The sequence below is a fragment of the Staurois parvus genome, unplaced genomic scaffold (genome assembly GCF_062004578.1).
Source record: "Staurois parvus isolate SC_StPar_1 unplaced genomic scaffold, SC_StPar_1.0 ptg001083l, whole genome shotgun sequence".
In the NCBI taxonomy this organism is placed as follows: domain Eukaryota; kingdom Metazoa; phylum Chordata; class Amphibia; order Anura; family Ranidae; genus Staurois; species Staurois parvus.
The window spans coordinates 706668-728971 of NW_028318879.1; the positions used below are offsets into that span (position 1 = coordinate 706668).

The window sequence follows — 22304 nt, forward strand, 5'->3', positions numbered from 1 at the left end:
AAATGCGCTTCAAGACGCTTTTCCTTCAGCAATGGAGTCTTTTGCAGTGAGTGTGCAACAGGCCATGGTGCTTAGGTGTATTACTTATTGTTTTCTTTGAAACAATTCTACCTGCTAATTCCAGGTCTTTCTGAAGCTATCTACAAGTGGTCCCATCATGAGATGTTTCTTGTGTGACACCATGGTAATGAGACATCTTTTTATAGACCATCAGTTGAAACTGAACCAGCTGATATTAATTTGCACTGACAAGGGGCAGGATTGCTTTCTAATTACTGATAAGATTCCATCTGGTGTCTTGGCTTTCCATGCCTTTTTGTACCTCCCTTTCTTCATGTGTTCAATACTTTTTCCCTGTGTCATTCCATTTGATTACACATAATTTAATTTCTGAACTTATTTGTTTTGGTTTCTTTGTATTTATGGATTGCATGTGTTACCAACATGTGGTGAAAATTTCATGTCAATAGCACCTTTAGAAATATATTTACTGAGAAAAATGGTGACCTGTTCAATAATTATTTTACCCGTGTAAACGTTTTGAAGACCCCTTATATAAATATAAATAAATAAATAAATATATATATATATATATATATATATATATTTTATAATTAATTCATACATGTGTTGTTTTATTGTGTCATTAACCGCTTCCCTGCGCCCTATAGCAGAAATACTGCTACAGGGCGGCAGGGGTGTGCAAAATCACGTATGTATATATATGTATGTGTGTATATATATATGTATGTATGTGTGTGTGTATGTATGTATATATATGTGTGTATGTGTATATATATATATATATATATATATATATATATATATATATATATATGTGTGTGTGTGTGTATATGTATATATATATGTGATTTTGCATTTCCGGGCAGGGGGTGTCCGCGCGGCTGTCAATCACTGGGTCCCGGATGGTGATTACCGCTGGTACCTGGTGATTACCAAGGATCTCCAATGGGGAGGAGGAATGCTTTGTTTACTAATAGTCCTCCTCCCTGTCGACTTGGGCACACTGCTCTGGATGGTTGTGCACAGCACAGCCATCCAGAGCAGTGTGCTTACAGTGAAAACACCAACACACCGCCCCCCAGTAAAACACTCCCAGTACACAGCTACCCCTTTAATCGCCCCTTATGTTAACCCCTTCCTGCCCAGTGCCATTAGTACCGTGTCAGTGCTTTTTGTAGCACTGATCACTGTATTGGTGTCACTGGGGATGTCAGTGACACCAAGTCAGTTCCCCCCAATGTCAGAATGCCCGCCGCTGTCTCGCAATAAGTTGCTGATTGCCGCCATTACTAGTAAAATAAATAAATAAATAAATAAATTCCAGTATATATACTGCCATTTGTAAGTGCTATATCTTTCATGTAAACCAATTAATTTACACATATTGGGATTTTTTTAGCAAAGAAATGTAGCAGAACACATTTTGGCTTAAATTTATGACGAAATTAGATTTTTACATTTTTTTTTTTTTACTGGACATGTTTAATAGCAGAACGTCAAAAATATTCTCTCTCAAAATTGTTGGTCATTTTTTTATAGCGCAAAAATTAAAAAACGCACAGGCACTCAAATACCACCGAAAGAAAGCTCAATTCATGGGAAAAAAGAATGTACATTTATTTGGGTGCAGCGTTGCATGATTGCGTAATTGTCAGTTAAAGTAATGCAGCGCCGTAATGCAAAAAATGGCTTGGCCATGAAGGGTGGTAAATCGTATGGAGGGCAAGTGGTTAGTCTAATAGGCTGAAATGGAACAAACCAAAGTTCTGCTGTGCTTTGTTGAGATGATTTTGGTGATCTATAAAACTGGGGGCAAAGAAGTTGCCAAAGAGCACAGAACTGATACACAGTTACAGTGGGGAAAGTAATTATTTGATTCCCTACAGATTTTGTAAGTTTGTCTACTTACAAAGAAAGAAAGGGTCTATAATTTTTATCATAGGTATATTTTAAATGATAGAGACAGAATATCAACCAAAAATCCAGAAAAAACACATGATATAAAATGTTATAAACTGAGTTGCATTCAGTGAGTAAAAAGCGTCAGCACTAAATTATTTTCTGCATTATTCTCACAGCCATAATGGCTACTATATCCCAGTGCATGTTTCGATCATGTATTAACCTGTAATATAATTACAACTTCTCTAGCATTCTTTGATGATTAGCTCTGCAGACGTCTGTTGAATGGAATATATTAATTCTCAGCTTTTCACTTTCTCATATTTTAATCAGGCTCTTGACTTCTTAATGACATCAATGAGGATAATGCTTTTCTCATGGGTGTGCAACAAGGAGCTTTGAAATTTAAGTATTGTGTTAAAGAATTTGAGTGCAGTTTTTTTTCCTAATCTCTATGTGTTTGGGGAAGGGTACCAGTGAAAAAACTGATAAATTCACTTACCTTTGACATTTCCATTCTTGTATTTGAGACAACGGATGACACGATGGTTGAGTTCTGTGACACAGATGTTCAGCATATGTAGATTAATGGGTTGCTCCCAAGTAAAATGTAATCAGTTGGGTTTGATGTTGTACATTGTTATGTGTTGTTAGGGAGAGCAAATGTCATAGCCAAGCTCTGCTTTTCTTCTGTCCTAGCTGTGTTCCCCATAACTTGTCTAGGGAAATGGCTAACAAAAATTAAAAATAGAAATTGCATTCATGAAGGAAATGTACTTGTGAATGTTTCTTCTGGTGGATGGAAAACTGCATAAATAAATTGGTTTTCAAACATTTCTAGATTAGGTAGAATTTAAAGTGGGGAAAAAAGGCCCCATACACTGCCAAAATAAAGAGATAGAGATGCTGGTACATGCATTAAAACATTTGCTTATGAAAATAGGTTATAAAAGTAGTTAAAAAAAAGGCTATTAAAATCAGGTAACATAATCCTTTTGCGCTACTTCCCATTTCTAAAGTTGCAGCCTAGGTGGAGAGTTTGCTTCAGAGCTGTGATATGTAGTCACCTGACAGTGTGAGGTTTGAGAAATCGCCAAGCACACCTTTTATCTCCTGGTTGTTAACATGTACCACACTGACTTCCACCGCCAGTGCATAATTTAAGCAGTGGAGGCACCAGAAGTGCCAGACTTACTGCCATTTTCATAACTTGCCACCACTGCAGCCTATAGAAACTGTTACCCAGTGTCCTTCCTAGAATGGTGTCGAAATAATTCTAAATCCAAGGCAGAAATGTAGGAAGATAGTTATACTGATTTGGGAGAAAAATTGCTACAGATGAAAAAAGTGTTGATTTGACTTCTGTTTTATTTATTTTTTTCTGTTTTTAAGTGGATATACACAAAGAGCCTGAGACAGTAAAATACATAAATCTAAAATGGTTTCTCTCCTGTTTCAGCTTCCAGTGCCTAAAACAGGTCAGGTTAGGCTCACATGGCCATCTAAAGCACAATTTTGCCTTTATTAATTTTGGGCAGAATAGACATAAAACATAGTGGGGTAGAATGGGGAACTGTTGTTTTGAATTCAAACAGTATCAGCTACACACAGAATTTGCGTTGAGGAAAGGAATATTAATTACATTGTATTGACTTGCCTCTCAGATTATTCTGATTTCTGTTTATTGCAGACTCTGTACAGCTAGTGTACATGGATCCAGATATTGTATATAGAAATAGAAATCACTGGTTGGCCAGTTTTCAGTCCCCCCTTTTTATCAGTGTTGAGAGTCCCCCTTTCATCACATTTCCTCATTTAAAGCAGTCCCACAGTGTCCTCAATTCCCCTTCACATCACCCCTCTTTACATTACAGTGCCCTTTTACAGTGCAGTCCCCTTTACATTAATGAAAAGGGGAGTGCACTGTAAAGGGGCACTGTGATATAAAGGGGACTGCACTGTAAATGGGCGCTGTAATGATTACAGTCCCCCTTTACAGTGCAGTCCCCTCTATATCACAATGCTCCTTTACATTATTAGTGCAATCACAGTCCCCCCCATCACAGTGCCCCTTGCAGTAATGCCCTCCCCCTTTCCACTCTTACATCACAGTGCCTCCTTTCAATCTCTGGCTCCCCTGCACAGTCCTATTTTTGGCAGGGTAGAGGCACTTATCAGCCTGTGTCCTCTCCCAGGTCTCTCCAGGGAGGAGGTGCAGATCTGGATGGAGGGTGGGGGCTGCCCAGTTTATAATGTTAGCAAGAGGGTGATTACCCACTTGTTAATATGAAAAGTCTCCTGTTCTCAGTCCCGATCTGCAGCTCCTCCCACCCCCTGCCCTGCTGATAGGATGACATCGGTGGCGGCCATCGGTGGCCATCGTCGGAGACCTGGGATAGGACACAGAGGCTGTTAGGTGTCGTGGCCATGGTCTAGACAAGACTGTCACAGACTTCAGTTGCTGCTCACCTTCTGTTGTGTGGCCTGGTTATCAATAGGCCATGGACTGATACTGGTCTGCTGGGTTGGGGACCCCTGGTGTAGAAGGTGCAGAGAGTTTACATATCTCCACCACAGTTATAAGCAATGATCAGTATTTACCCAGATGTAATTTTTTATTTAGCTTTTCTATTAAAGAACTCAATATTATCAATGACTTCATGACTAACAAATTAAAATGAAAGCATTTTTTTTTTTTTGCAGCAAGGGAAATTCATTTTCGGTTAGTTTCCAGTTATTTTGTACATTTGTCCAACCTTTCTCTAATGGCTGTGTATAGAAACTCAAAACAGATGTTTTAATATGAAAAATATTTATTCCCAGAAAAAGCACTGTGCCTGTGGCTAATGATATAGGGCATAGAAGGAAAAGTATTTACATCCATCAGTAAACTGGCTTCAGGCTTCTTGCAAGCTGTTTTCTCTTCAGTTACAAGGAGATAACATCTTACATGTGTCACCTATAAGCAAGAAACTTGCACATGTATACTTAGAACATTGAGAAGTGGACTGAAGAAAACTGTGATTTCCACTTGAACCCCACTGAACACATTTATTTTCAGTATTGAGCAAATGTGTGCTTTTAAAAAAAAAAATGTATTTCCAAAAACAAGCAGTAAACTATTTGATATGCAGTAAGGCTAAGTTCACATTGGTAGATAGCTGTGATAAAAAAACAGGTGTTGGCATTGCAGTAGCATTGGCCATCTTGTCGGTTGTTTACCTTACTGTAGGCAGTTCAGACTAGCACATTTAAATTGCAGCGGGTCGCGCTAGTTTTAACTCACCATGTCAGGTTCGGCAGGCACTACACCTGTCAAAAGCACCTGATGAAATCAAATGGACCATGTTGCAGCCACATGGCAAACACAGCGGTGATGGTTTGCGGCCTTGTATTTCAATGTAAAATCCTCTTTGGGATCAAAAACAGGCATTCAGGTATAGCAGCAATATTGCACACCTAGAAATCATCTCTAAACCACGATCCGAAAAGCAATCCATCGAACTACCTCTTCTTTCTACTATTCTGGCCTTACTGAAAGCTAATGGTTGCAGAAGTCCGTTTCCTTATGGGAGGTATAGAGTTTTGGTTTTGGTATGTCTATCCTGGTCTTAGTTATACTTTTGATAGGCATAAGTGCTATGATGGTCAGCTTCTCCTATTGTACCCTATGGCATTTTCTCATCTCCTAATTCTGTTCTAAATTCCCTAATTTTTTTTGGGGGGGGAGATTCCTACCTTTGCTATCTAATTTTGACTAAGGATTTTATTCAGTCTAGGAGATATTAAAAACCATATAGATGTCAGTGCAGATTATACATTAGAAATGGATCTGGTGGCTTGCCAAGACTTTGGTACAGGCACCAAGACATGGGCCAGATTCAGGTAATTTGTACTACCGCCACTTTTAGAATCTGTCACTAGGGCTGCTTTGCATTCTAAAAGAATTACCACTGATTCCAAAACCAGTTTTGGACTCAGTAGTGGCTAGGAATCTGCCCACTGCTATCTGCTGTCAATCAAAAGTAAAGCAGACCGGATGTGGAGCTAGTCTCCCATTTCCCCATCAGGCTCCACCCACCTTTAGTTTAAAACTCCTTAGCCATTTACCTGTCAGTGTGATGGCACAGAGGCTGGGCAGGGAGGAAGGGAGTCCAGTACGGACTCTTCTCCCTCAGTGTCGGCATCGACAGATTCATGTACCTGTCTCAAGGAATTCAAATACCATCCCAACAGAATTCTACATTTGCAAGAAAATGTTAGAACATCAAGGTTAGCCACTGAAGACTAGGAGAAAAGCATTTTCAGAATGTTTCTGCCATTTACATTTGTTAGCTGTGTTCTGTGGTTGCCCCTTTTCACAGCAGAGTGAGCATCATGGGGACATAAGTGGATTGCTAGTTTGGCTGGTTTCTTGCTAAACTGGGCCAGTTTGAAAAATGTGTATTTTTGTCTGATAGGGAAGGAGATTCCCAACACTTGCTACTGTGTTTATTGGCCAGTCTATAAGGCTACACTCTGCACTAGAGCTCGATGAAAATATACAAATAATGTGATCATCCAAAATTTGATTTAAACTATTACTTTTACTTGTCAGGTATTTCTGTCCATGGCCTCTTTGGGGGGAACTATGTGTACAGAGTTTACAGTACACGTATTTGATACAGTTAAGAGCACTCCAGTTTGTTGGGCCAAAGACGTAAAAAGTCTTCTTGTTACAGAAGGCAAGAATACCTCATCTGAATACGCATGAGAAACACCTTTTTGCCCTTTTCTGTACTTTCTCCAGTTCCCCAGTGTTCTTTTTGTGAATTGATGCCTAAAACTGAACTGCATATTCCAGATGAGGTCTTACTAATGATTTGTACAGGGGTAATATGATATCTCTCTCTCTGGAGTCTATACCTCTTTTAATACAAGGGAGGATTTTGCTCGCTTTAGAAACCCCAGCTTGGCATTGCATGCCATTATTAGCTTGTGATCTACCAGAACTCCCATAGTGGATCAAAAACTTCATTGAATTCCCCTGTTTCTGTGCAGAGAGTAGAGCTGTGGGAGAGTCCCAGTAGGCCCACCCATTACAGGAGGAGGACAGATACAAGACCGGTCACCCTGCACAAGGAGAGAGAGTAGCTGTGACTGGTCTTTATTAGAGGAAGCTTCTGCACAGAGGCAACATTTCATGTGGAATAGAAATACAAAAAGGACACCAAGAATACACATACCTCTTGTATGTACAGAATATTTCCATATCTTGGAGTTCATCCAAAAGTATTCCTGTCTGTGGGAAGACAGAAGATATTTGTATGACATATGAGGGGAAGCCCCATTTTCCTATTTGCACTAGGGCCCTGTCGTGTTCAGTTGTATAATGGAAATCAGTTCATTACATCATCAGGAATCCTACAGTGACTCCAGTATATACCCTGTAGTGTTCACTTTATTTTTAGCTATAATTCTCATACAAAATATTTCACATACAGAAGCATTTTTACCCTCCACAGAAACCACAGGGCATGCCATTGAACAGCAGGCTATACCCCAGAGCCTTGTTACTGAATGGGAAAATTAACAAGTATTTTCAAAATGGAAAATACAGAGTAATAGTGATAAATCAGCTGCAAGCGTCCACATCTGGAAAGTTAAATCAAAATAATATGCTGATACAAGTAGGAAAGATTCCCAGCAACGAGAATTCATTGTAACAGTTTCTAGCAGCCCCTGTATATCCGTCTTCTGTGTTGTGGTTCTGCCCCAGATGAGTCATTATTGTCCAGAAGGACCATGTTCAGAAGTGGCTCTGTTTCTTGGTGGCTGGGAAAGCAATAAAACAAATATTTTCCCCAAGCTCACATGTCATACATTACTTTGGTCTACAATCTGTATCTGGTTGTAATTCTGGAAGGGCCATTATAAAACTCTAGTATTAACTACAATAAGCCTGTTCTTCCATTACATGCTGGGGACATGAAGTTCAGCTGTAAACCCCTTTGTTCCAATTATAAAATGCTATAATTCTTTATATACAATGGGTTTGGTTTGCTTAAGAAGTGGGGAATGTTTAATTAGCTCACTCAGCTTAGTGAATAAACCCTGGTTTACACAGGTGTGAAATACAATATACAAATCGCGCCTGAAGTCGCATCGAATGTATTTCTATGGCACTGTCTTAATCAGTGCGATTTGAAGCAATACGATTTCAAAAATAGTTCCTGCACTACTTCTTTTTTACAATCTCATTACAACTTGCATTGCTTTCTGTTAAATGAAGTTGCATGCCACAGCAAAATCGTAGGTTCAAATTAATCAACAGATCAAACTGATCTGCTTTGAAATTGCGCTACTTCAAGTGAAGTAGCGCAATTTCAAAGTTGCATTCAGTGTAAACTAGGGCTAAAGAGGCTATGCTCAATCTGAGTACCCAACTGTGCAAAGGGAAATTTTAAATTATGAATATGGGCTTTTACATAATTAGATGTGAAATTACCATAGCTTCAGTTTATTGACCAAGTTGAGTGAACATTGTCTACTTCTTTTGGGCCCATTCAGACCTTTGTGTGCATTAACACTACAACTACTGCAGCTGGTGCTGAGCAAATACACTGACTGATGGATTGTTATACTGCAGGAGACAGCTGGCATCTAAGGTCCTGCATTTCAGGGGGGGTGATATGCTTTCTTCCCAACAGTGTCTCTGGATCCGAGTGGTTCCTTGGAGGCCAGAAAGCTACTGCTCAAAGAGCAGAAGCTAAGTTGCTGTCTCCTGCACGAGGGCGAGAGGGAGGCTGCTTTTGTAAAGCCTGTTAAAGCAGGCAGAGTTGAGGCACAAATTATGTTTAATCACTTACCCTCCAGAGGATTTACCCCCCTTTCTGACCAGGCCTTTTTTTGCAATACGGCGCTGCATTACTTTAACTGACAATTGCGCGATCATGCAATGCTGTACATAAATTAAATGTATGTCCTTTTCTTCCTACAAATAGAGCTTTCTTCTTTCGGTGGTATTTGATCACCAGTGCAGTTTTTATTTTTTGCGCTATAAACAAAAAAAGACCCGACAATTTTGAAAAAAAAAAAAAACAATATTTTTGACTTATTGCTATAAAACATGTCCAGTAAAATTAAGAAAATCAAACTTCTTCATACATTTAGGCCACAATGTATTTTAATTGGTTTATGTGAAAGTTATAGTTCTACAAATGGCAGTGTATATATACTGGAAATTTAAACTAGTAATGGCGGCGATCAGCGACTTACAGTGGGACTGCGGTGGGCATTCCGACACTGGGGGGGGGGACTGACTAACTGCCACTGACATCCCCAGTGACACTAATACTGTGATCAGTGCTAATAAAAAGCACTGACACTGTACTAATGACACTGGGCAGGAAGGGGCAATCAAAAGATTAACTGTTTTACATCATGTTCTGTGTGTTTTACTAGGGAAACATGCTGCTGTATATTTCTCTACTGTGCAGAGAAATACACAGCAGCATGTCATTTTTGGCAGGAGAGAGACCTGTGGTGTTTATGCAAATCATGTATATATACGTGATTTTTTCACAGCCCTGCCACCCTATAGCAGTAAAATATATTTTACAACACATTCTGATGCTATAGCTATGCTTAGTCAGCACAATGAAGAGGATATACAGGGCCTATTCACACTATGCATGATGAACATCATTTCACATCTGGGATTTGCCAACAAATGTGGCTGAGGGAAGTCGCACTGTTGAAGTGAACAGTGCCTATGGTATATGCCATTTGTTTTTCACTAAGGTTTTTAGGGGGTATGTCCAAAGTTCACAACTGGTTTAGACAACTTGTTCACTTTGGCCTCTCAATGCCCCTCAATGCTCAAAATAACACCTGGACTATCATCTGTGCACCTTGCTCATCTGCAGCACAGATCCAGTTGTTTTTACTGTGTGTATATGTGTGTGTGTGTGTGTGTATGTATGTGTGTGTATATATATATGTGTATATATATATATATATATATATATGCAACCCTTATAGCAGATTACACTTTAAACCACCGGGTTTTAACTCTCGTTTTTTGCAAACATAGATGGGAATCCATCCTATGTAATTCAACCTCAGTGTGTAAAAATAAATATAAAACTTGCAGCCCTCTGGTTCTTCACATTACTCCTCTGGGTTTACTCAGATATTACCATTGCCTCTCTTTCTATTGTTTCTATATTGTAGTTTGTTTGAATACCCTGTTTTTTTCCTGTTTGATGGAAACATCTGACCGTCGTATGAATTGGGGAACCTTTTTATATTATCTATTTTGATATATTGGGGTGATTTAGTAAAGGCAAATTGGCTGTTCACTTTGCAAGGGAATATGCCCCAAAACTTAGCATGTGATTGGGTATTCTTTGTAAAGGGAAACTTCACCACATTCATAAAGCTTTGGGGAAAATTCCCTTGCATAGTTCAACTTCATGTGTGAACAGCTTATTTGCCTTTGGTCAGTCAATTCCATTGCATATTATTAATTATGATTAATAATTATGCTAAGCTGACTTGTTTTATAGGTTGTATGTATGAGGTTTATTCTGTAGTGAAGCTTGTTTGTATATTGATATTGTCCATGCGGTGATATAGTTGGAAAGGTTAGAAGGTGCACTTTCTGGGTCTGACCCAGCCAGGGGATGGCTTTGATCCCATGGTTGATCATTGGTTTATTGATTAATTATACCACAAGTACCAGTCAGTTTATGAGGAGGTTTCTTTTGTGTACATGTTGTTATATTATGTATATAATTTAAACAATCATTTATATACACTCACTGGCCACTTTATTAGGTACACCTTGCTAGTCCCAAGAAAATATTCCCCATACCATTACACCACCAGCCTGAACTGTTCATACAAGGCAGGATGGATCCATGCTTTCATGTTGTTTATGCCAAATTATGACCCTACCATCTGAATGTCGCAGCAACCAGTCTGTTCATTCTCCTCCGACCTCTGACATCAACAAGGCATTTTCATCCAAACAACTGCTGCTCACTGAATATTTTCTCTTTTTTGGACCATTCTCTGTAAACCCTAGAGATGGTTGTGCGTGAAAATCCCAGTAGATCAGCAGTTTTTGAAATAATCAGACCAGCCCATCTGGCACCAACAATCATGCCACATTCAACATAACTAAAATCCCCTTTCTTCCCTATTCTGATGCTCAGTTTGAACTTCAGCAAGTTCACCGCGTCTACAGGCTTGAGTTGCTGCCATGTGATTGGCTGATTAGCAATTTGTGTTTCCAAGCAATTGAACAGGTGTACCTAATAAAGTGGTCAATGAGTGTAGATCTCACGGTGATGTGCTGCAGCCACTTTTTTTCTTGGGACTCCCATGCTTTGTTGATTTAATGCTGTTTTGGGGCCCTGACTAGCATTTTAAAGGTGGCACAGTCTGCATGCTTCTTCTTCTCCATTTTATTTGAATCATCAGTTATTCTTTAGGGCTTATCCAGGCGCTGAGACCCAGTCACATGTCCAAATTTGACATGTGGGCAAGAGGGGGTGCACGGATTTGGACACAGACACAGTGCACCTGCTCCTGCCTACATGTCAAATTTGACATGCGAATGTGTCAATGCAGCCACTGCATCGAAATCCATTCCTATGGGCTGCTTGCATACCTGTGGTAGATGCACACACAGCAAAAAGTGGCTCAGCAGAGACGATAGGTCTCAGCGCCTTTCTGAATGAGCCATAAAACAGATATTTTGTATGAAAGCTAAGTTGCAAAGATGACAATTTATACATTATCTGTAAACATTTAGCACTTTTGTAAAATAGTCTTTCCTGATCTGAGCATATGGTGCCAGTAAGGTGACATTTATGCTTGCCTCGTGCGTTTGGTTTATTTAAACAAATGAAAAATTATCTGGGAAGAGTTAATAACTTTACGCTTCCAAGATCAAGTTCTCCTGCAATTAATTGTACTTGCATTTCCATGTGTTTAGATGCATTCAGAGTATCTAATCTGCCCCTGGATACAGAGAATACTGTTTTCTCAAAACACAGCTAAACTGAATGAAGTAAATATATGTAAAATCACTCCATGCATTTATATACATGTAGAAAATGTAAATGTAGAAAAATGCATAAAAATACATATATATCATTGCCAATGTGACTGAGGCCTAACCACTTATAGCTGGCTGACAAATGGTGACCTGTTTGATATGTGTTGGTGAATTGTCACTATCAACTGCACTGTGGTCTCACAAATGAACAGCTGATTCCTTTTAAACAAACATTAACCCAATTTCCTCTGTATAGATAATCTGAGAAAAAAGGAAAACTGGCATCAGTTCAGCTGCTTGTCCTTTAATGATAAAGCCATCAGCTGCCACAAAGCAAGTTAGAAACAAGACTGCCTTTTTAGGCACTGCTGTGCTTCTCATCCCCGCTTGTGTGATCATTCTAGTTACAGGGCAAACAGACAACCTACATGACAGCCTTCTGCTAACAAAAGCTGTACTGAGAGGAACACTTAGTCTCCATGCACACTGGCTTGTTTGATAATGCTGGTAACGTTAGCTGTGTAAAGTCACATTAAAAATTTGAGTTTTTCAGCTTTTTATTACCGTTTTGCCGCGTATAGTGGCATTTTCCCATGTTTTTCCTCATTAGTGTTATTCAGCATTTTTTGTGTTTTTTTTTTTTTCTTAAAAAAATGGTTTTGGTAAAAAAAACATCCAAAATCGCTGGTTTGCGGTGTTTTACCGTGATTTACTGCGTTTTGCTGTGGTTTTCAACGTTAGAGCATTTTTCCAGCTAAAAAACTCCTCTAAAAACCCACTAATTCTGTTTTGTTTGTTTTTTTTTTTCCAGCTAAAAAATGTCCCTGCCAAAAAACATTGATTACAGTATATGTGTGAATGGACACATATGATAACCTGCTGTGGGGTTTACTAGCTGTAGAAAAAAAATGTCAAAAGTCAAAAACAGCACCTGTAAAAACATCCGGTGTGCATGGCGACTTAGAAGTCTTTTATAGTATTGATGTGCAGCCTTGGATACAGCAATTTTTGGCAATTTGTTTATTACATGCTATACCAGCGATCTCCAAACTTTCTAAACCAAGGGCTTGATTACTTTAGACTTTAGAGGGGCAGATTGTGGCCAGTGGGAGTAAGAAAATTGCATAGCGCCAGGGTTCAGTAGTAGGAGGAATAGTGCTCTGTCATTGGTGTTTGTGGGGGGAATACTGCCATTTGTTGGCATCAGTGAAAGGAATAGTGCCCCATCATTGGTATCAGCAGAAGGAATAATGACTCATTGTTAGTGTCAGTGGAAGGAACAATGCCCCATTGTTAGTATCAGTGAAAGGAATAGTGCCCCACTGTTGGTGTTAGTGGAAGGGAAAGTTCTTTGTATCAGTTTGAGGAGTAGTGCCCCAAGGGCCAGATAAAAGCAAGCAAAGGGCCACATCTAGCCCACGGGCCTCAGCTTGGAGATTAATGGGACTTAATTTTGGCTTTGCCAAATATGCTATAGCCTTCATCATGGGATGAGACAAGGCCAGTGTCTACCTTACCTCATCCTTTTTATAGTTTTGATGCTAAATTTCAGTTGCATTTTATATTCCCTTAAACAATGAAGCCATAGGTGTACCTGAATATGAATACTTTAGGGACATTTTACACTTTTAGCCCTTATGGAAGCTTATCTCTGCCAATGGATTACTTGTCATAGCAAACTGTCTTTTTATAGATAACCTTTACAATTCTATAACAATATTAAGTAAATGACATTTGAGTATAAGTTAAAGCAAAGCTCCAGGCTGCAAATAAAAAATTTAAAGTCAGCTATTTGTAGCTGCTGACTTTGAATATATAAGGACACTTACCAGTCCTGTGGGTCCAGCGATGCCCTCATCTGAGCCAATTCTTCAATTGGCTTTGGGTGCTGGTGCTGGCATCATCAGTAAAGGAAACCAGAAGTGAAGCCTTGCGGTTTCACAGGCGGCTTCCTACTGCACATGTGTGAAGTTTGCTGCACTTTGTGAATAGGCCACAGTCTTCTGGGACCTGTGAAATGTCCTAGAAGGCTGTGGGGGTTAGGAGAGGTGAACTTCTAGCTCAGATCATTGGTCAAAACCAGGTACCTGCTCCTCCCAAAAAAGTGCCAAATGTGGCAGTGGAGGGGGAGAGGAGGCAGACAAGCAGAATTTCCCCTTTGGGGTGGAGTTCTGCTTTAACATAGAATTAATATAATATGTTGTTTGTTTGTACAAAGGTGTGTCTGATGATCAAATCAATCAATTTCCAATGTTTAAACAACCTAAAACAATTTCTAAACCAATAATGTTGGAGTCTTAGTGCAATGCTTTGTATATTTCCATCATCATGAGCATAGTGTTTATGAATAACCCTTCTATCATACCTAGAGCAGTGTCTGTGGGATGAACCTGGTCATGATTGATATTTGTAGCCTTGCTTTCAGTAATGTTATCACCTAGCTGGCAGCTGGTTTATGTTGTCAAAGAGACACATTCCTGTTATCTCAGAAGACCTCAGGAGTAATCTAAAGAATTTTTTGATTATTGTAAAATTTGTAATATTGTATCTGCTTTCAATATAAAAATAATTCATTTTGTGTTCTTTAAAGTATATATAAACCCTCAACTTGTAAAAGAAACCATTCAGTTTAAAATAGAAATGAAAGTCAAAACATTTGTGTATAGATAGAAAATACATTATAAATACCTTTTTTGCCTTTTTATAAGTGAGCAGCACACTGATCTTCCCAGTGAAAGGTTGTGTAGGGGGAGGGGGGGTGTTAAGTATAAACACTGGAGTAGAGCAGGCTGAATTCCAGCACAGCCAGTAAACTGGCCACGCTGTGCTTTCCTGCTTAGTTTGGTCAGTTTGTAATAGGAAAGTAGAGGGACTGGCAGGGGCACCAGGGATTTCACACAAAGGAAGCAATACAAAGAGAACAAGATACTTCTTCATACAAGTACATGGTTAAACGACATAGTCGTGCTCTGGAGCAATTGTGGCGTAAAACCAAATCTCAACAAGCATTCACCCTATATAAATCTGCTTTCTTAACATACAATTCCTCCCTTCATGCTGCCAAACAAGCCTACTTTGTCACTCTGATTAATTCCTTGTCATCCAGTCCTCGTCGTCTCTTCTCTTCTTTTAACTCTCTACTTACTCCACCTCCACCCAGTACCTCACTCACTGCTTACGAGATTGCAAATCATTTCAAAAACAAGATTGACACAATTCTTAGGGGCATCACCACTGCACAGACATCCACCCCACTTAGCATACCTTCTACTAAACCTCCCTCAACACTTTGCTCTTTTGACCTTGCTACTACCGAAGAGGTCACTAAGGTTTTCTGAGAAGCCCGTCTCACCACCTGCCCCCTGGATCGTGTCCCCTCACAACTACTACGGTCACCCTCTTCTTCCATCCTATGCTCCCTCACTCACATCTTCAATCTTTGCCTTTCTACTGGTGCCTTCCCCTCCCCTCTAAAGCATGTGTACATCACTCCCATACCTAAAAAGCCCTCCCTGGACCCCACCAACCTGGACAACTTAAGACCCATTGCTTTAAGTACCATCTCTATGCTGATAACACACAAATCTATCTTTCTACCCCTCACCTCACCCCTTCAGTCTCCTCTCGCATTACTAACCTACTAAGTGACACATCGGCATGGATGTCACTCCACTTCCTCAAACTCAATCTTTCCAAAACTGAGCTCTTAGTATTCCCCCCAGCCCGTGCCCCCTCCCCTGACTTCTCCATCAAAATCAATAACACAATCATCATTCCCTCCCCTCATGCCAGGGTACTAAGTGTAATCCTAGACTCCCATATGTCCTTTCACCCCCAAATCCAATCACTGTCCAAATCTTGTAGACTTCACCTCCGCAACATCTAAGATACGCCCGTTCCTCACCTCGGAAACCACTAAGCAACTTATTCACTCCCTTGTTATATCTCGCCTTAACTATTGTAACTCCCTCCTCATTGGCCTACCTAATCGCAGACTATCCCCTCTTCAGTCTATAATGAATGCTGCTGCCAGACTCATCCACCTTACTAACCGTTCTGTATCAGCCACCCCTCTCTGCCAATCCCTCCACTGGCTTCCCATTGCCCAACGGATAAAATTCAAAACATTAACAACGTATAAAGCCATTTATAACTCTGCCCCAAATTACATCACCAATCTTGTCTCTAAATATCACCCAAACCGTACTCTCCGCTCCTCGCAAGACCTCATAATCTCTAGCTCCCTTGTCTCCTCCTCCCATGCTCGTCTGCAGGACTTCTCCAGAGCTTCCCCCATCCTCTGGAACTCTCTACCCAAATTTATCAGACTATTGCCTACTCTGCTCACTTTTAGGCGATCTCTGAAAACCTATTTCTTCAGGGAAGCCTATCCTGCCCTCAGCTAATAATGGAATCTTCTACTCTTCCAACCAGTCCATTCCCCACAGTTACTACCTTTTTGTACCACTAGCCCCTCCCTCCTAGATTGTAAACTCCAAGGAGCAGGGACCTCCTATCCCTCTTGTATTGAACTGTATTGTTGCTGTATTGTCTTCCGTTATATTTTAAAGCGCTGAGCAAACTTGGTGCTATATAAATCCTGTATAGTAATAATAATAATATAGCAGTCACATTCAGGAGTACGAAATGTTGGGTTTACATATTATTATTAAATGTAAGAGGGTCCTTTAAACAAGTAAATTATGCACAAGTAAATTATGCACAGTTTCTGTGAAGGTGTGTGCCTGTAACACCCAAAGATGTAAAAATAAAATGGAGCATATTTTAATATAGTGTCACATTGGGTGTAACTGTGCAGGGGGGGGAAACTGTTTCTGGAGGTCCGAGGGCCCACCCACAATTGCTGCTTCCCTTTACTTGCCAGATTTCTGCTTACAATGCCCTCTGTACAAAATATGGCAGCATTCTGTTTCCTCCATATCCCTTTCCTCTGCCATAATCCACTGCCAGAACCTGTAGCAGGCTCGAAAGAACTACAAAGGGCAAACTCTGGACAAATGTTATGAAGAATCAGTAGCTGAAGAGAGAAATCAAAGTTTTTGATTTAAGAAATAGTGAGCTGCAATGTTTATTTCACACCAAGGCCCTTGGCTTTTAATTAAAACTTGCTTAACATAATGCAAGGTTTCATTTCTAGATATATGAAAAAGATCAACTTACTGTAATTTTGCCAATGTTTTTTAAAGTTTTAAAATGTGTTTTCTTGACTGGTTTGCAATTCTGTAGCAGCCAATCTATAACAGGTTTCCATGGAACCCTTGGGTTTTTCCAGAGGTTGCTAGGGTTCCTTGAGGTGTGGATGATTGAACTCACATTTGATGGTGCCTGTATAGTTCCTGGACCAATGCCACTTGGCGAAACCAACAGTATGACACCAATAATATTTTTGCAGCTGTCTGTAAGGGTGGAATTCTGACCACCACTGTAAGGTTGCATTCTTCCTACTAAATGTGAGGGCACCTTTTTCCATTGACTTCTATTAAATTGGTTTTACTAACAGTTCCACTATACCTGAAAATTAAATATTCATTAATTATCTGTGCTCATTCTTTTTTTCTGCTTAGCAGTGATGCATAATGGTTGTGCCTTGCTGATCATCTTATCACTCTGCAAGGGCACTGCAGTTCAATAACTCAGCCAAAAATGATCAGAAAGTCCCACTAAGAGTAAATTTTGTATGAATGTGTTACTGTGCTCTATGCTTTGCACTCTGTTTTATCCTCAGTGTAATCTGAGTGCAATTGTCAGAGATATGACACATTCAGGATTGGACGTCCAGGGGTTGTTTTACTAAAGGCAAATAGACCATTCACTTTGCAAGAGAAGTTGCATTTTGCAAGAGAGGTTTTCCCAGAGCTCAATAAATATGATGAAATTCTGCTCCATCGTGCAGTCATGTGCAAGCAAGAATGCTTTTTTTTCCTTGCAAGTGTTTGAGTATTCTTTGCAAAATGAAATGTCACTACATTCATGTGGGGAAAATTCACTTGCAAAGTGAACAGCCTAACTTGTAATTCAACCCCCCAGTGTCTATTGCAAAAGGAGACACCAGCTACTACATCCTCTTAACATTTGTAAGTTTATTTTCTTTAGAACTCTGTTTCATATTTAGCTGTTGTTAGGAATACACTGCAGCATTCCTTCTGTAGTTTCTGTTGAACACACAGCTCAGATGCCATGCATACCATTTCTCTGTTCATAATTTTTCTTTTTTTCTTTTTTTTAATCTTGCTCTTGTCCAGGGATTCTCAGACACTGCTGCAACTACAAAATCAGATACGTCACGAGAAGGAATCTGCTGCTTGGAAGCAACAAACCAGTCTTCAGCAAAACACACCACCCTCACCATCCTTTCCTCCTCCACCTTCCTTCCAGGAGCTGGAGGCCAGTCAGCTTATTACCCCACCACTGCAAATGAGTGTTCTCAACTCCCACAGTTCTCCTGCTATGCAACCAGCAAGCTCCTTCAACTACGCTCGGCCTAAACAATTTATTGCCCAGAACATGAGCAATGCCCCAGGCTACGTTACACCATCTTCGGGTTCCTCTACCTCCAGCATCCCATCCCCAATATCACCCTCAACACCTCAACAGCAGTTTACCAGGGTTCCCGTGCAACCTTTCTCCCAGCCATTTGCTTCTGAAGGTGAACAGTTTTGGTCGCCAACCTCCTCATCTCCCCCTCCTCCTCCACCTCCTGTGTTGAGTCCAACTGCAAACTATTCTGCCCAGGATCCATTTCCTCTTCCTCCACCCCCTCCACCCCTTCCTGGATCTGGACCTTCTCCTTCATACAGTCCATCTCAGTCTCCAACAACCAGAGGCTCTAGCTCCAGCCACAGCCCTGCGGCCTTCCTCAGTTCCATGTTGCCATCTCAGCCATCACCTGTCTCTTTCAATGAACTTGGACTACCAAAAGGTGTTATGCCTCCGTGAGTACATTTTCCTTCACTTTGTCAATGTAGATGATGTTACCGTTCATTTTGATTTGGAAGATAGATAGACAGATAGACCTAACCGGATATTGGGTGGATTTAGCTGTAAAAAGTAGGAGCCCCACATCCAAAAATTCATGAAAAATTCCACAGAAACCGTAGATAGATAGATACTGGAAAGATAGCGATGCAGGCAGATAGAGAGACAACTGGCAGTTTATTTGACTTACTGTGCGTATACAATAATTATCATTGCCAGTTACTGCAGAAGTGTACTGTATACTCTGTAAAATCTAGGAACACATTCTCAAGTTACAGAGAGCTGCTATCTGAAATGTTGCCACCTTGTCTTAAAATCACAACATGTTTGCCAGGTCACACTTCAGAGATGTGCCAAAGTTTGAGAAATAACTCCTAACAAGAATAGTGACTTCCAGCTGTAACTGTACAGCTCACACAGCCTAAGTAAGCAAAAATTACTTAATGTGACCAGCTCTTGGCACAATTAAGTCTACTGGCTGTTAGAAATATTTTGTTACAACCTCATTGCAAGAGTGATATTCTGTTATAAAACATATATTTAAAATGTGTGCTGCATGTTTTGACCTTATGGTATTTGTTTACAGAGGTTCTTTAGAGGAATAGTGACCCAACATTGTTATCATTGGGAGAAATCATTACTGGTGTCATTTGGAGAAATGGTGCCCCATTGTTGGTGTCAGTTGTCAGAATAGTGTCTTGTATCAGTGGGAGGAATAGTGCCCCAAGGGCCGGATAAAGGCAAGTGAAGGGCTGCATCCAGCCCCAGGGCCGTAGTTTGGAGACTACTGGTATAAAGCATCCTATTGCTGTGGGTGGTACTATTCTTTGTTTATAATAAAAAGCTAAACCTCTAGTACAGTAGAGTTTATCCACTTCAGCTCCAGAAGGCTTTACCCTCTTCATGACCAGGCCATTTTTGCTATTTGGCACTGTGCTGCTTTAATTGGTAATTGCGCAGTCATGCAACACTGTACCCAAACTAAATTTTGATCTTTTTTTTCATAGAAACAGAGCTTTCTTTCTATGGTATTTTATCACCACTGGGTTTTTTATTTTTTGTGATATAAACAAGAAAAGACAAAAAAATATGAAAGAAGACAACATTTTTTACTTTCTGCTATGAAACCTATCCAATAAAAAAACTTTTCATAAATGTGGCCAAAATGTATTCTGATACATTTTTTTGATTAAAATGAAAATCCCAATAAGTGTACATTGACTGGTTTGCGTGAAAGTTATAGCACCTACAACCTATGGCATATATACTGGAATTTTAATTTTTTTATACTACTAATAGTAGCAATCAACAACTTATAATGGGACGGCGATAGTGTGGCGTGCAATCTGATGCTGGAGGGAACTAAATAGCTGCCACTAACATCACCAGTGACATTAATACAGTGATCAGTGATACTACTATGCACTGTCACTGTACTAATGACACTGGTTGGGAAGGGGTTAACATCTTGGGCGATCAAGGGGTCAAATGTGTGCCTGTGTGTAAAGTGTGCTGGTTTTACTACTAGATCTCTTAGTTTCTGACAGATCACTCCCTCTCTACAGAGCTCTGTGTTGTTTACCAACACAGAGCTCTGGGCTGTGGTGGCACACAGTCGATCAGGAGGTCCCGGCTGTGAATCATTGCTGACAGGCTCCCACTGCGTACAATCACAGTGGATAAGGGGTGGGGGTGCACATGTGCGTGCCCTAAACCCAGAAGTTGGCAGCGACATATGGGTACGTTGCTTTGCCTACAGCAGCCGCTTACCTGCAGTACATTGCAGGTGGGCGGTCACCAAGTGATTATAGAACAAATCCATAAATACTTCAGACATTGGACCTGAATATGGTAATCATTATCTGTGGTGTATACAGCACTCCTTGCTATCTAGGGGAGAATAAAGGGACCTTTGCCCTGGAAGGCAAAGTAACCAAGTGGCCCTTTCATGGTAGAGATAACTTTTTCTGGATAAACATTTAATATGACATACCTTTTAACATCGTCCAGCATCAGTTTCCTTTGCAGCTTTCAACATTTGGTCCCTTTACATCTGAAACTTCCCTCTGTCAGATGCTGTGATCACAGGTCTGGATAGGGAACAGGTAGCTATAAAATATCCAGCATGTGTCACTGTCTGTGGTTTTTGTTCTGATCGATCTCTGAATGGTGAAGTATCTCCATTCAGGGCCACCATCCAAACATAACTTATTAGGGCAGGCCCAAGGGACAAATGTATTCTTGTCTCCTAGCCCATTATTCCCCTTAATGCTACTTAAGGTCATGTAATATGGTTGTGCAAAGCTGGCCATAGGTAGATAGAATTTCAAAAGAAAATTCTTAGGAAACGTCTTAGACAAATTCATAAAAAAAGAACATTTGAATGTCGTTTGAACAATTTTCTTTTTTTTTATCATTTGATTTTGAAATGAATGGGCTGTTTTCAGCTTACTGTAGAAGAAACAAAAAAAAAAACACATACACTGTTAAAAATTTGTTCAAGAAATATATTTCATCCTGCTCTTCTGAATTTTCTTCTTACTGTGGTAAAAAACAAACATCAAATTGACCCACTAGTGATTAGAAAAACAAAGAGCTTTCTTAGAACAGTCTTTTCCTATAAATTTTCATTCAAAATTCTACCCATCTATGACCAGCATAAGGTTCCTTACACAGGGGTTATGGGTGGTTTGCATTCCAATCAGCAGGGGATTTGTTCACAGCAGAACGGGGCGGATGACAGATCTATGTCTGCTCAGTTTCTGCACACATGCACGGTCTGCCCTACGGGTGGCCAGGAGTAAATGGACTCCGCTGTCCTTTTACACCTGGCTGCCTTCGATCTGATCTGTCCAAACAGAAGAGGACTCAGTCTTCCTCCATTTCTATTAGCGGACCTGATCGGATCAAGAGGTAGGCAAGTGAAAATGGACAAAAGTCTCTTTACACTTGCCTGTCTATAGAAACACATGTATCATCTGATCAGGTCCGCATGAAAAACTGACAGGTGGACTTGATCGGATCATCCATGTAAAATTATTTCTTCTTGCCTATACCATTCAGTTACATTGTTTATTTACATCCTTCTGTGTGGTATAGGAGCATAAAGTGGTTTTTTTTTAGCAAAACAGTACTTCTATAAGATAATATTTATCAGAAGGCCTGGATTTTTTCCCTTGCACATGCTATTATTAATACTGAGCTATTTTTTTGTGTGAACGAGATTATGGACCTGTGTCAACTGGCTTTGAACTTGTGTTGATGGGCAAACAAAGCTTGATTACCATTGCATTTTGCTTACATTCAGATCAGTTTGAGGGGCTTCTGTGATCAT

The 22304-nt window shown here is 40.1% G+C and overlaps 1 protein-coding gene across 3 annotated transcripts in view; it reads left to right on the plus strand.

Annotated features, from left to right (window-relative positions):
* The window catches only part of PALLD (palladin, cytoskeletal associated protein), a 440752-nt gene that overhangs the window by 342728 nt on the left and 75720 nt on the right, over nucleotides 1-22304 (plus strand). For all 3 annotated transcript variants that reach the window (XM_089658595.1, XM_089658596.1, XM_089658597.1), the window contains one exon: nucleotides 18238-18927. In XM_089658595.1, the coding sequence (XP_089514721.1) occupies nucleotides 18238-18927 (690 nt within the window). The remainder of the gene's footprint in view (nucleotides 1-18237; nucleotides 18928-22304) is intronic.